This window comes from Ornithodoros turicata, chromosome 4 (assembly GCF_037126465.1).
Source record: "Ornithodoros turicata isolate Travis chromosome 4, ASM3712646v1, whole genome shotgun sequence".
Classification (NCBI taxonomy): Eukaryota; Metazoa; Arthropoda; class Arachnida; order Ixodida; family Argasidae; genus Ornithodoros; species Ornithodoros turicata.
In genome coordinates this window covers 64,406,316-64,422,532 of record NC_088204.1, presented here as the reverse complement: position 1 = coordinate 64,422,532, position 16,217 = coordinate 64,406,316, and the positions used below count along the sequence as shown (strand labels likewise).

At 44.9% G+C, this 16,217-nt stretch overlaps 1 protein-coding gene across 2 annotated transcripts in view; it reads right to left on the bottom strand.

Moving 5' to 3' along the window:
* The window catches only part of LOC135391686 (SUN domain-containing protein 2-like), a 36,228-nt gene that overhangs the window by 18,124 nt on the left and 1,887 nt on the right, over positions 1-16,217 (bottom strand). For both annotated transcript variants that reach the window (XM_064622025.1, XM_064622026.1), the window contains exons 4-9: positions 14,627-14,769; positions 12,496-12,644; positions 10,041-10,220; positions 9,699-9,795; positions 5,240-5,316; positions 974-1,056 (exon numbers count right to left, since the gene is read on the bottom strand). In XM_064622025.1, coding sequence (XP_064478095.1) covers positions 974-1,056; positions 5,240-5,316; positions 9,699-9,795; positions 10,041-10,220; positions 12,496-12,644; positions 14,627-14,769 — 729 coding nt within the window. The remainder of the gene's footprint in view (positions 1-973; positions 1,057-5,239; positions 5,317-9,698; positions 9,796-10,040; positions 10,221-12,495; positions 12,645-14,626; positions 14,770-16,217) is intronic.

Below are 16,217 nucleotides of genomic sequence, written 5' to 3'. Positions count from 1 at the left end.
CACATGATTTTGAGTGCATATTTTGAGTGGAAAATGTGCACATTAGAATCGTGCAAATATGGTAGTGAGCACTGTGCGCTGCCTCTCGCCTTTTTGTGCATTCTTTCTTTAATTTTTTTTTGTTTTAAACCGAAAAATATGCTCTTTCATGCGACATCACTAGATTCCACCATTTTACAGCGTCTAACACGAAACCCTACTGCGAAACTCAGACTGATTCTTAGGTGAAGAAAGGCCGTTAAAGTTGCAAAAATCATTGCAAACAACCTTCAACTCATGACTTGAAAACCCGAGACGAGGTAGGGACGAAAACAGACATACACAAACACGGTCTCAAACTGAGTTTGAGACCGTGTTTGTGTATGTCTGTTTTCGTCCCTACCTCGTCTCGGGTTTTCAAGTCATGGATCGTCACCACCAGCTCGCTTGCTACCTAACTTTCCTTTCGTAACCTTCAACTGTTATCTGTCATCAAACGTCGCGGATTCCATGCACCAATGGCTGGAGCTGTCCCCCAATACAGTCAACCTTGAAGAAGCTTTTGAAGGCATGGAAAGCACCTCTCTCACATCGGAGGTGTGTCACACATCATGAAACGAGGTATTTGATCTGGGCTTTTTGGGTATATTTCAATTCAATTTGCAGTGTCTGTAAGATATTTGTATTAGTTTCCATTTAAAAATTTTACAATTCATTCGCACAGCTCTAAAGGGAAGCATAGTGCCCCTGGTCATGATAGTGTATTTCTGTGGAAATACAGAAAGTAACAACAATGGCAAAAGCACTGCATAGTCTCATCAGCATGCAACACGCAGTCACAAGGCTCCAGTGTGCAAGACATCATCTGTCACACAAAACTGCTTTTGTAGGATGCTATAAATTGGGATGTTTCCCTTACACGGTTTTCACTTAAGCACAAGCACATGCTATAGTGCTACGCAAATAGCAATACTGCAGAGGCAGTGACTCTCACCTTTCCTATAGAGTCCCAAAAAGAAGTTGCAGCTCCAGAGGCTGCTGAAGCAATGGGAGACAATGAAGACTCTTTCTGTGAAACTGGAATATATTACACAAATTTTAGTGAAATAAGTGTAATATCCATATTAACAAAAACTGAACACAAGGAAGCTGCTTGTATCTACTACTACGTGTCTAAGAATAATTGTACGAGCAAGTTTAAACCAACAGGAACAAGGCAGATTATTAAGGTACCACAATGAAACAATTTCCCTATGGCTATCCAAGTACTATCTCTCTTCTCCAGTGGTTGTGCATAGCTCATTAAGTAGAGGTGGCATAGCGAGAGACCACAGTGATTTCACACATGCCTTTTTCTATTTTATCTTAAATTGTTTCCCAATATGTAACATATACATAAGTTAATAAACAGTAAGGGGTCCCTGGAAAGTTAGTGTCGAACACCATCTCGATACCTATGTTAAAGGGTGTCGGATAAAAATAGAATCGGAATCGGAAATAGGAAGAAGAAAAAAAACGAAACTTTAATACGTAAGACAAACGTCTGACATTGCCAAAGGTGTAGCATCGAATGCCTCCGACGGAACTCTGTGTTTCTCCCCGGCCGTCTCGCCCGTCTCTGGTATCGTGCCCTCCTCTCTCTCGTGCGCGCGTACTTTGACCGCTGCGCTGACACGCTAACAAGGGGCATTAAAATGTCGCTACAAGTTCTCTTCAAATTACTTCACATGCTGTGTCAATTTCGCACTTACTGTCGCAATTCAAAACTTTGATTCCGTTACGAAGCTACAATTAGAACTATTCCGGATTCTTTCTAGCCTCGGCAGTACGCAGTGGACGTTACTTCAGCTTGTGCATCAGGTATACCTCGGATGGGTTTCAGTCCATGCCACGCCATGGAGCAGTTCCGGCGAAAAACATAGCGCGACTTAGGACGGGTTCACACGAGTGACGCATCAATCAACGTGGTAAGCCCACGGATGGCGGTGATGTCACGTAGACCGAGGAGTCCCCGTCCCCGCTGAGCATTCACACGGGACGAGGGATGGGAGCAGATAAGTCAGCCTTCAACACTTATAAGGCAGCGTGCTTTCAGACTTCTCTGCACAACGGTCGAACAGTATAGATGACATTTTGTACGCTGGAGTACATTTAATCTCAAACATTCCGCAATGCAGGAAACCACTGCACCAGCGACATCAAAAAAAGAAGCCGCTATCGTCGATGACGACACATATTTCGCGGTCGGCGCCTTTGCATAGGAGCAGTGTTGCCGTGCTGCGGAATGATAAAATGTCCACTTCGTTGAAAAGAAAGAACTCAAACTGCACAGAGTTTTCAGTGAAGGAAACAGACAACTGTCACTTCTCGAGTCTGGACACATACTAAAAGCTATTTACGGAACAAAGTGATATGCATATGCAAAACCTGTCATAATCATAATTTATCTGTTGTGGTATCGTGTAGTAAGGTCACATTTCCACGCAGTACTCTAGTGGGTATTGTATATTCATATTTGGAGATCCACTTGCGCATAGCAAAACCCTAATTTTCCCTATTTTGCCTTGTTTCGTGAAGATCTGCACGTGATTCCTCTTTTTTATTACACGGTTATTCGAATCCCCTCTGCTTCAGCGGTCAGAGCTGTAAAACAGCCTGTCGAAACGAGAAGAAACACAGTCAAAGGACGTTGCCCCGTCCTCAAATCCCCTGCCAACACAGGGACCGTTTGTGGGTCAGAGGCGAACAGTCTGCGGTGGGATTCTGGTCCCCCCCTGTGGACCGGAGTAGACACACATTTTGATGACTGTGATGTTTACACCATCCACAGACTTATCCTGGGGATGCATCCCTCGTGAACCCATCCTTACGAACATTTGGGATTACTGTTATAGGCTACAATTCTGCAAATGACTATTGAAACCTGCAGCAACATGCTTCATGCCGCGCATGCATGTACACAAAGTTACGACAGGACCCGTTCCACATCCAGATGCGCACGATAGGCTTGCACAGGATTCTCCTGCTGCCTGATCTGTTGCCGCCAAAGACGGTTCCATTTTCATTGCATTTTCTTCTACAGTCGCCGACCGGTTTTTCGGACCCCGATTTTTCGAACATGCTCGATTATTCGGACTCGTTCGCAGAACGGCCGCGGCTCCCATAGAGTTAAAATATAAGAACGTCCAAAATTTCGGACGCCGTGCAGCCCCATCGCTCGATATTTCGGACTCTGTTTGCCCAATCAGCAAATTTCTCTCTTGGGGTGAAGGAAAATATTGAAGCAAAAAAATAGGCAATGATTGTTCATTTCCCATCCCTCTGAGTAGAAGAGGTCCGCTTTCGCGTCTTCGTTTTTGGCCAACGGCTTGCTTCAAAAGGACGCGCTGTCCGCCCGCAAGTGGCGCGGCAGCGCTGTAAAGCGAGCTTCACTTAAAGCACGCATGCGCTAGGTGAAGTTGACTTGCGGACTTGATGATGGCGGTGCCTCTGTCAGTGTAGAGTGACGAAATGTCGCTTCGCGAAATAGAAGCTGATGTTATCAGGCAGAGCTGGAAGCGCGTTAGGAAAGCATCGCCAAATTTTTCCAGCCTACTAGTACTTAGTAAAGTTTGTTTTGAAGCAAAATTCATTTTTTCGGACTGCTCGATTACTCGGACTTTTGCGCGATCCCCGCAGAGTCCGAAAAATTGGACGGCGACTGTATACGGTAGCGCTCTGTGAAATAATTTTGCGTGCGTAATACTAATTGAAACACTGACTTTCATTTAAGTTTATAGTTTATATCAAGCAACGAAATTAAATGTAGCATTAAAAGAACTGGCTTGGAACTCCGTAAATCTTTCCGCAGAATACGACAGTTGAATATGAGAGTACCACCGTAGGCACCGTCCGTGGTCGAGTAATGTAGCTCCACCAATGACACCCAGGAACTCCAGAGAACTGGACAACCCAGGTGAAAAATGTTTGCAATTACAAGTGGTTTATGAAACAATTTCTACTTGAAACCACTTTGAACCCCTTTGCATGTAAATGGTTTGCAAGTGGGAATTGTTTCATAAACCATTTGGAATTGCAGACATTTTTCAACTGGGAACAGGATGCAGGAGTGAGATCGCTATACAAAAGCACGATTTATCGAGCCATTCGGACAAAGTGGAGAAGAAAAACAACAACCTAGAAAAGAGAAGTTCGCGTAGCAGCGAAGACTCTGCAAGACAAGACCAGGTGTACAAGACGGGAGGTACGGCACGTGTCTTTCCCCTTCACCGCAAAGAAGAGGAGGAGGAAAAACCTTTCCTTCCCGTCTCGTTTTCGTTGGTTACTGCGGTTGTCACGTGCTGTAGGCACACTGTAAAAGGAGCATGTAGACATGTGCACCGCCAACGCCGGTAATTTTCGGTAAGCCGACGCAGTTTCGAAACAGGCGCGCGGGACTCTTCCCAGCTGTTTTCGGACAAGAAAACGCACATTGCTGGCCTCTCGCAAAGTCTAATTTGCTTTTGCTGATGCCGATGACAGTAGGTTGCGGTTTTGTGCTGTTCTTTAACTTATTTTTGTTTCCGCCGCTGACACAGACGATGGTAAAATGGGCATGACGCTGCCGCCGGTCAACGTTCTATCGGCACAAACACCTACGTGATATGTACACATTTCTCGTCCTTTTCAGTATTCAACGGCGATGTACCCTCGATACGCGAGTGTGCAGGAGAAAGCAGTAGAGGTCATCCAGAGTTACGAAAGTTACGAACTCTCCAAGCGATATTGTGCATAAATTACGTATTTCCTTAGCATTACGTGATGAATACAGCTGGATATTTTGTGCCCTTCATAGCTTGGGACCTGTTCCATGAAAAATGGCGGTGTGCAGTACGCGCAGCGCAGGTAGTGGCGAGGGCCATCTTTGTTTTTCTTGGCGCGTTCCATTTTACGCATTTCTCTATTTAACGATACAAAGAGCCAGCATTTACAAATTCCTTACATAGACGTTCGACTGTATTCACAGCGACCTCTCCAGAATCGAACGTCGCGATTTATTCCGAGATAATCACGGCGATCTCTCCAGGGTCGAACATCACAATTGTCTCTCGTGTCGCCATTGTCCCTCATTGTGGTGATCCTCCCACATTAAATCGTCTCGCGTTCTATCAAGCGTGGACGAAATACTCCCCAATGTCCGTCACATTCATCGTTCATCGCTCTCGTGCCAGGCGCTCCTTCACCCTGACTGTGACTGATTGGTAGCAGTCGTAATACTTACTACATGGCCAGAACACGACTGGCAGGAGGAAGAGAAGTAAAAGAAGACCAAGCCGTCGTCTCTGCTTCTCTGTGAACCTTAAAGAAGACAAACAAAAATCGCTCTGTACACGTACAGAATTACAGACACATTCCACGAGGAAAGTGTTATGGTTACAGCCTGAAGTTTTCGGGAAATATTTTTTTAGTAATTCGGGGGGTAAAAATCAGGTACATAAACGTGTCCACTAAATTCATGCGAATTCGGGTGGAAAAACTTCCAGTACGCTAAATTCGGGGAGAAATCGGGCTCAGCTACTCAAACTAACCGTAGCGGTTTGGTACAAACGGTGATGTAATCGCATTTGCTGCCAAACAATTAAGTTAGTGCCTTCCTACAGATGTCCCAGTGAGGGCAGTTTGCTGGGTAAAAATCGGGTTTCACCCTAAATAGGCAACTTTCAATTCGGGGTGCAAATTCGGGGAAGAATTGGGTAAAACCCTAAAACTTCAGGCTCTAGTTATGGTATAGCCTATGGTCAAACCCCCAATCATCATCATTAAAATTAAGTTGTTGTTGTTGTTGTTGACAAGCAACAAAAGCTTACAGTAAGGCTGCGTACGCATCACTGTCCGACTTCAAAGGCATAACTGAAGGGCTCCACACGAACTTATACCGCTGCTATACAGGGATGTGAACGGATGTGAACAACTGATGTGCCGCCACCACACAGGCAGATCCAATGTACCATCTGAGAGGTTGACACTTTGCACGTTTGATGGCACTATGCACATCTGGGTGCATAGTCTGCAAACGTTTTAGCAGACAAAAGCTTCCCAGAATGACGAAAAGTCCAGGAAAGGGAGTGATTTTGGAAATTTAATGGTGTTTGAATTCTTCACTAAATGTAACTACTAATTTTATGTACATTTTTTAACAACAGCCTGTTGTTGAGTGATGTCAGGAGTAGAAAAGTGAATCCATAAATGCCGATTACGTGTAATAGCAACGGTAACTTTTGAACACCAGAACCTCGTTAGCTCAAACTCAGACACCTCGAAATAAAGTTGAAGGTTTCTTGCGTTGCGTTGGTTTATGTCACGGAGTAAGAAGACTAGGAGATGAAACTTCACTCTCTCCCGCGACCAGAGAATGTACGAGGAGCGCGCGCTCGGCGGCCCGGTCCGCACTGCCATCTGTTGCACGAGGACGCAGAATTTCCGAAGCATACGGTCACGTGATACTGTCGCTTGTCAGGCGGCGTGACTAAAACACGTGAAAGCACGTGAATTAAACGCTAGGAAAGAAGAAGAAGATGAAACGCTTATGCGATCACCGTGCTCCTGTCGTCTGCTCAACAGAACCGAGAGGCAAAAGAATGAAATTGTTTTCCGTTGGTTTCGCTAAATAAGAAGCGTTATGTAGTTGACAAGCATGATATTTATTGCCAAGACAAACATTGTTCACGTTCGATAGTTTGTCATCATCCGTAGAGGCTGATGTACGACTCGCGAAAAGCACTGTTTTCCCCCATAGCCTTCCATGTAAAAGCGCAAAATGGAAGACAGTGCCGCCGTGCCATCTATCGCGTGAAGTCAGCAACTGCCTTTTTTCTCTTCCCCAACGTGACAGTCTCTGGTCGCGCGCCGGCGCTTGCTTCTATGGGCAGTGTCATCTCCTAGTCTTCTTACTCCGTGGTTTATGTCCTATACTTGCCGTGCATTTGTCACCTCATATCTCGAAGAGTTTTCGAGACCAAGTTAGGATACCTCAAAATTGTTTACGTTTCACTATCAGCTCTTGGGAACCTGCTGACAGCGCGAGTGCCTGGATCATTACGAAGATGGCCAAGCATTGCAAAGCTGCTGGCAAAATGTTGGAATGAAAGTCCTCAACACCAACCATCACGACGCTTTTCGACACCAAGCGATTTCAACTTTGTGATTTTTTTCTTATTATTGTTGAGTGATCATATTGTGTAATTGTGTTTCCATTGCAGTTAAGTAAACTAAGTGAGGGGTGTAATTTTTCACAATGTATCATAGATATGAGGGGTGTTCAAGTCAAACACCAGGGACCACACCACCACCACACCATTTGTACACTCAGGGACTTTCTGTCTCCTGAGTGTACAAATGGCTCGCGCTACTTCTTTTTCATCATTTTCACACACGACAGGCCTTCGCGTTCAACACGTAGTGGTCCAAAGCTTGTGCAAAACAGAAGGCACATGCTGGACAAGATTGCCTACAACGAGGTGAGTGCGCACATTGAACAGTGAATTGACATTAAGTTTCTTGTGAATGAAGGCGTAAAGTCATTTGAAATTCACAGAAGACTTCGGGCTCAGTATGGCCACGTTACACTTAGCCGCAGCAAAGCGTTTGAGTGGTGCAAACAGTTCCGAGACGGTCGCATATCAGTGCAGGACGATCCCGGTCGGGGCGGCTCAGAGCCCAGTGTCAGACTTCCTGAAAACATCCAACTTGTGGAGCGCCTGACCTTAAGGACCGACAGATAACATGTCTCGAACTGGCTCGAAAGACGGACCTTTCTGTGGGAACGTTGAACACTATCATTCACAAACACCTCCAGTTTCGGAAAGTTAGTGCCAGTTGGGTCCGGAGGCAGCTCTCCGTGTTTGACTGGCAGAGAAGACTGGAAATCTCCCAAGAGTACAGTTTCGACACTGAAGGACAGCCGTTCCTTAGTCGGACCATCACGTGTGGTGAAACGTGGGTGCACCATTTCACTCCTGAGTCTAAACGCACATCAAAACAGTGGAAGCATCTGGGCTCGCAAGCTCCCAAGCACCCCGTCTGCAGGTAAGGTCATGGCCACGGTTTCCTGGGACAAGGCTGGCGTTGTTCATGTTGATTTTCTGCCCAGTTGTACCACCATCAATAGTGCATATTACTGCCAGGTTCTCAGGGATGTGCATAAGGCGCTGAAGCAAAAGCAGCAGGGCCTCATCACCAAAGGAGTCCTCCTCCTACAGGACAATGCACGCCCGCATCCCGCGCATCTAACGACACACACCTTACAGGAACTTGGCTGGGAGTTGCTGCCACATCCCCTTTACAGTCCAGACTTCGCCCCCAGCGATTTCCATCTCTTCGGGCCACTGAACGCGTTCCTTGGGGGCCGCCACTTCAGCTGCGACAACAAGGTCAAGAATGTGGTCTGATCATGGCTGCTACGCGCCGGTAAGGATTCCTACGCTGCTGGCATCCAAGCCCTTGTGAAACGCTGGGACAAGTGCATTAGTGCCAGCTGAAGATTCCGTCGAAAAATAAGACTAATTTCTCACCTGTAAGTCCATTTTACTTTTGCAAAAAGTGAGAAGACCCGGTTTGACTTGAACACCCCTCGTATTTGTGCTATTGGCATCGTACTCAGCACTCAGCGTAAACAATTGGCTTTATTAATTACCGAGATAAACTTTCAAATTTTGATCCGTCGTTGCCGGCTGGCTTTCGGTGGCCCAGAGGCCCAGACTTCGGAGATGGAGAATCACTTCTCCATTGCTTTCGACAGGAATTTGCACGCACATGCTCACTCGTATATGAAATGCACCAGTCGAACTCCCGGTTTGAAGTCCCGGTTTGACCACCTCGTACATTGAAAATTTCCAATTTTGTACTACGACACTCTGCTGGATGAAATTTTGCATGTGACACTTGTAGAGGTTCAACAGGACGAGAACAGGGGAAGGAAAAGAAGACATTGGAATAAAAAACATGGAATTTTGTACATTATAACACATACACTCAAATACAGCTCAAATTCAATTGACAGATTCAGGCAGTCTCTTTAAAGGAGTACTGAAGTGACCCGCGCCTTTTTTTTAGATGACAGGTGCACGTGAGACCTCTGTTCAGCACACCTTTTAAAAACTCAAAAATTCTGCCACACACCACGGATACGACGATGAGGGAGGGAGGATGGCACATCGCGACATGGTGTATTCCCCTGGCATGTGGCCTGCGATGCAGGCTGTTGCAGTTGAAGTAAGTATAAGCCAAGGAGAACTGAACAAAAAAAGGAAGGCACGGGGCCATGCACATATCACACGAGGATCGGGCCAGCCGCGGCTGCTTTTTCAGGCTGTTTTTGTAAATCTGATTGCGCAGTGTCTATACACCGTACAGAGAAAATATTTCGCGCAGTTACTCCTGATGGACAGCTTGGCGAACGAAACAGGGTTTCGAGCCATGCCAAATGTCACCTCATTTCATAGCAACATAAGAACAAAATATCTGAAAAAAAAAAAAAAATTGGGTTTTCATTCATGTCTGAATCAGAGTCAGAGTCAGTCCCTGGTTCACCGACACGTGTGGACTACACCACCACGAATTCTTCATGAAAAGTAACATTTTCTGAAATGACATTTTTAAGAGGCAAACAGCGTTCAAGAATTCCAGAAGTCTCAAACAGCAACATTCAATATGGCAGAAAATAAAAGACAACGTTCACGTACCTTGAAAGCAGCCAAGCATCAAAAAGCAGAACAGAGCAAATGAATTTATAGACCGTACCCCACACAAAGAAGGACACTGCAGACACAACAGTTGTGACTGTAACAAAAAAAAAGACAATAAATGGTTACTACTTTCGATTTGTGAAACAGTTACCGACAAACTTGTTGAAAAGTATTGCAAGCTCCTTCGCTATACCAAAAAAATTAAATATAAAAAAGCTATACGGGCTCCTTGACCTCAGAAAGTTTGAGATTCCCTTGTCTAGATTATTACATTAGCGCACAAAATACAGTTAATGCCTGAAATCAACTGTAAAAGATCAAGGTAAGGGCAGGACATACTAGAATTTGAAGTGGAAGGGGCCACCTGCCACGAACGGGCATGTTCCGATGACGTCCTGCCAGATCCCGTGTCCCGGCGTGTCCCGGCAGCATGCTCCCTGCTAGACAACCTCGCAAATGATGCTGCATCCCTGATTATGTACACTGGTCGACAACTCGCATTACTCTCACTTGAAACCCCTGCACAAAGTGAGCACCAGTGAGTGAGTGGGAACTGTGCATAGAGCTGTACGAATAGCGAAATTTCCAAATTAAATCGAACACGGCAGGGTGTCTACTAAGCTGAAGTCTTCAAATTCCCTGACTATTTCAAGCGAATTCCCTAACCAAAACAAAAGGGAACTTGGTGCCTGCTTTTAGTACCTTTTGATACCCCAGATCCTTCATAAAACAGATAATTTATTGAGAAATTAGTAAAGCTGCCCTACTTTGCTGCCTCTGAGCTTGTCGTATTGGAGAACTGGTACTATCAGCAACGTTGCAGGGGCAGGGCCGCTGAACTACTCATCAGCACTCGCGATTCACTGCGCATCGTGAGAGCACTTGTCTGCGATTTTCCCCAACTTCAACTGCCTCTTTGGCAAATTCCCCGATAATCCCCACACTTTTCCAATCACATCAAAAATCCCTGATAATTCCCTGCTTTCCAGGTTGGTAGACACGCTGCACAAACATCCTACAGACACTGTGTACTGAATTTGAATTGTCTTCTTCAATTTCACATGACGCTTGACTTGACAAACATGAGAACGACGAGGTGTAGCAGAGGTACGAAAATATTGGAATTTTGAATATCAATTAAAGTCACAAAGAAAAATATGGATATCTGATTCATCCTAGAGGGAAATTTTAACGTGAAATATCGTCACGTCCCACTCCTCGATTATCGCCGCCATCACACGCGACCATGATTCTATTACAGTGACTACCACAAATCGAAACTGAAAAAATGTGTTCAAGATGCGTGTTTTGGTTGTGCATGAAGTAGCACGGTGAACAGCGGTGTTCAACTCAAGGTCAGCAAATTTACGATACTAAACCGGAATTTGACCAAACTGTAGGCCTCACACGAATGTTCAGGATTCGACAGCAATCCACTAAATTGTGACCGCGCTGCTGTGCTGGGGGGTTATGCTGTTATAGATACTTATCACTAAGGCTCGGGTTTTCTGTGATTCTGCAAAATATCGCGGAATCCTTAGTTTCGCACAGAATTTCACGGAATCTCTTATCTTTAGGAGTGTGTGGATATTCCAGTTCATAAATTTGAATCAAATATCAAGCACTCGAGGTACCATGACTTGAAAACCCGAGACGAGGTAGGGACAATAACAGACAAACATGGAGACATTGTTTGTGACATGGAGACATTGTTGTTGTGTGTTGGAGACATTGGAGAAGTTGTGTGTGGAGACTCTGTTTGTCTATTATCGTCCCTACCTCGTCTCGGGTTTTCAAGTCCTGGATCGTCACCACCTGCTCGCTTGCTACCTAACTTTCCTTTCGTACTCTAAGTATTTCATTTGCGAATCAAATACCCAATATTCGGATTTCCGAATATTCGCTGAATATGAACGACACCTCCCAAAAGTGGGCTTCACCTGACGCTTCCCTGCATGAGGTGAAGCATGCTCTACGAAATTGCCCATGCTGCAGGACCAACACAGGTAGATCGTAGTTTACCTTAAGATAATGTTAGCCCAAGTTTATTGCTCATACTTCGCCTGGGGAAGGGGTGGCGTCCCTCTGGTGTGCATCTTAGTGGTAGAAGTGGGGAATTTCGATTTGATGTCTGGGAGTAGCAATTTAGAGACACTTATATTATGCCTACAGCCCAGAAACAAAAAGGATGTCCTAAAGATATAACTTCCACAGGGCATGTATTGTAAGCTCCATTATAATCTTCCTGTAAAGTTCCTATAAGCTCCGTAGATGCTGAAAGATTTTTCAGTAGGTATAAAGATTGCAGGTGACAGACCTTTGTCGTTGTCAGAGGAGAACACAAAATGTGACGTATGTAATGCTGAGCCGCAACAGTGCTTTGAATCTGTTTTATAAAATATTTTTCGTTCCCACAATAACCGAGAAAATAAAGTGTTTCCCGTTTCAAGCAGCCCTTGACTGCTTGCTGCAGAAAATCGCAGAATTTAAAAGACTGTGCTGCAGAATTGTGAATTTGCCGCAGCAGAAAACCAGGGGCCTTACTTATGACCAGCTCGCTTGCTACTTAGCCATCCTTTCACCAAACACAGACCCACTAGCAGAGTTTGGCTTTAACGGAAGCTGAATGGCAACCCAAACTGGCTGGTATCACGCAGTTCCTCCGACCATACTGAAACTTTTGTTTGTCACTGTGCTCGCGGAGGTCAGCCTAAATGCTGAAGCCGTAGCATACCTCTGTAGCACGACCGACAGCAGGTTGTGAAACCTTTTACTAAACGCTTGCCATCTTCACCTGTGGTGTCGGCGGTTACATCTTCCTCGTCAGATGAAAACATGTCCTGTTTCTTGGAAGCTTCTGGTCTCAATTTTGTAAATGGAGTGAGAAGCTGCTCTGAGGATAGCTGCTGGGATCCTATGTACCCATTCCAGCTTGTACCATTTCTGGAAGGGGGAGAAAAACCACATAATGAACCTCAACCTTTGCCAGAGCACATTTGCTGCACACTACGGCTTGACTGTATGCCTGCTTCCCGCGGTCGTCTGAAGTCAACCTTCCGTACAAGACTTCTCTACGGCACCTTGAATTTCCACAAAACATTATACGTAGGTAGTGATTTTTGCGGGTTAAACTCGACGTCGCCCAGTTATCCCCCCCCCCCCCTGAAACTCACCTCAGACTAATTCGGGTTAAACCCGATTTCTTCCCGAATTCCAGTCACTATGAAATCCTCAAGTGACGTTTCCACTGAAGACGAACAAAGGTCGCCACGTGTAACACATGTAGGAATGGGTCACTTACGTTACCAGCACTACACCCATGTGTCTCAACACTGTCTATTCCTTCGAGGATTACCGTTGGAAAGTCACGATCTCGCAAAAAAAAAAGAACAGAAAAAAACACACACACACACACACAAAAAAAAAGAGAGAGATCAGGAAAGGACTTAATAGACAAGAGGAGAAACAAAAAGACCTGATAACACCCAAAGGCACAATTATCGCCCGATTTCTCCCCAAATTACAGATTTAAAAATAGCGCCCGATTTTTACCCCCCGAATCTGAGAAAGGCATTTAACCCGAAAAAGTCACTCCCTAATTATACGTAGAGCCTGAAGTTTTCGGGAAATATTTTTTTCTAAATTCGGAGGGTAAAAATCGGGTGAATAAACACGTGCACTAAATTCATGTGAATTCGTGTGAAAAAACTCCCAATATGCTAAATTCGGGGAGAAATCGGGCTCAGTTACCCAAACTAACTATAGTGATGTGGTACAAACGGTGATGTGACTGCATTTGCTGCCAAACAAGTAAGTTAGTGCATTCCTACAGGCATCCCAGTGAGGGCAATTTGCCGGGTAAAAATCGGGTTTCACCCTAAAGAGGCAACCTTCAATTCGGGGTGCGAATTCGGGGAAGAATCGGGTAAAACCCTAAAACTTCAGGCTCTAATTATAGGGTAGTTGGGACTGAAGCCCTAGACTATCCGCATACTGCTTGCAGATACAGATAAAGCGCGAATAACAATTGCGGTGTGGCAGTCAGATGCTGATAGCACTCGAGCAGGAGCGGATCGGTCGCGAATGTCAACATAGCAGACAAGTAGCCGACCAGATACGGATGAACCCTGAGAAAGTGTCAAATCAGCCATGATTCTCTTTGTACTACATATCAACACTAAGTTGCTAGCATCTTAACACATCATCATTTGCTTTAAGAGGGCGGATCATGCAGATCAAATGCACATTAAAGGCGTGTAATACTTCGACAGATGTGATTGACTGCATCATGTGCGCATTGTACTCTATCCCAGAAAATTAAAAAAAAAAAAATTCTACATGTCGTAGCTAGTGATATACAAGTCGCTGAACACATTTCTGCACTGCGCTCTGACATCAGGTGCGAGTGCCTCTGCCGTATCTATTGGTTCTCGTATCACACGTTATCTACAAATAACAGTCTTTCATACGTATACGTAGAGCCTGAAGTTTTAGGTTTAACCCGAATCTTCCCCGAATTTTCATCCCAAATTGTAGGTTGCCTCTTCAGGGTGAAACCAGACTTTCACCCAGCAAATTGCCCTCACAGAGACGTCCGTAGGAATGCACATTAGCCCGTTTGGCAGCAAATGCAGTTACATCACTGTTTGTACCAAACCAGTACAGTTAGTTTGAGTAATTGAGCCCGATTTCTCCCCAAATTTAGCAAACCGGAAGTTTTATTTTTTCACCCAAATTCGCATGAATTTAGAGGACATTTAACCGATTTTCGCCTCCCGAATTTAGAAAAAAATATTTCCCAAAAAACTTCAGGCTCTATACAGTGTAGGTATTCAGTTCTTTTCACCCAACACTGGGGGTTTTAGCAATTTTAATGGTTGCAAAACACAGTTTAAGCGAAACATGTAGAAAGGAATATGACTAACCTTTTCACCTCCCCTTGCAAGGAATAGGAGCGTACAGAAGCAACATCATTTTGTTCTGTCTTGCAGGAGGAACCATTGAGTTCAAAGTGCACCCTCTTGTTCGTCACACTGGATCGTGCACTTTCGCCGGTGTTCAGAATACTCTAAACCCAATGAAATTAAAATACATGTATCATACTCCCCATCTCTCCACATTTTGTGCTGACCACAAAAACAACAATTTTGTATGCATGAATCACGTGCAAAAGACAGTGAATCAGGTCACAAGAACTAGCGTGACACAAGAGAGTAAAAGCCATACTCTGAATCTGTGCATTGTTGTTTGAAGAAATCTACTGAACGTCTGCATCTAATGAGTCTGCGACGTTTAGGAAACCTGTGCGAGGGTAGCACAGGTAGGGTTGCCACCAGGCCGGTATTATACCGGCACGGCCGGTTATTGCTCGCTCTGCCGGTTGCCAGTAGGAAGGTGATATCGGCAGCCTTTTGCCGGTATTTGTGGCTCAACACCCTTCATAGGGGCTTTTACGGGGTTTTCCTTTCAACATTCCACTACAGCTTGAATAAATCTGGAGCACAGGCCCACTCCAGAGTCACCAGTCGTTTTCTTAGTTATTCATTATTATTATCATTGTTCTCTCTCTCTGTATACTCTCCACCCCTCACCCACTTTCCCTTTCCCGCAAACATTTCCTCTTTCCCTCTATTCCACCTCCTCTCCCTCAGCCAGTATTTTTCACTACGAAAGGTGGCAACCCTAAGCACAGGTCGTGTGGAAATTGGCTAGTACTTCACATTTGTTTAGTCCTCGACCGTTATCGCTCAGGGCAGCAAACAGTTTGGTCGAGATGTCGCTGGTTAAGTATTTCAAGCCGAGTGTAGCATCAGATGCCCCGCATGTATCTGGGGACGGCCTCGAGGTGTGCCGTACCTCGGGTGCGAGAGAGTGGTGTTTGAATAAGCAGCCAACAATCTTGTGATGCAAGCGACTAGCCAGAAAAAAAGAAAACGTAGTAGCTGTAGCTCCTACGTTGCTTATACATTGTCATATCCAGTGATATGCGATTAGCAAGTGCACCGCGGAAAATGGAAGTCGACCAGCTGTAGTAATAAAATGGTAATTACTTTCTATTTCTTTTATTAGGTCTTGTGGATTAAAACAGTTTCCTACATCTAGCTAAAGCTACTGGCAATCTACAGATCAGAAAGAATCGAGGGAATCGTAACTTAGCGCCAAACGCTTTCTGCATAATATCACCGTAGTTATTTGTGGGAACTTCGAAATTTCGAAATGAAATGCGAGAAGTGATTCCACGCGAGGAAAACTGCTTCTACAGCATTTACTTCAGCTGGAAAATGACTATTCGCACAGCACTACTTGAAAGAGGTAGAAGACAGCTTTGCAACATCGCACATTTCCAAGAGTCCACGTGCGAGCCTCGTCTTTTATGCAGCTCCGTTTCGTTTGCGTGTCTCGGCAACTTGTTTTGTTTGTTATAGCCCTTCCTGTGATGATTCTTTAAAGGCGAACTCTGCACAAAGTTCTAGTCATCATTGCTCTTTGCAAAATTTTGTTTATCAAGATGCACAC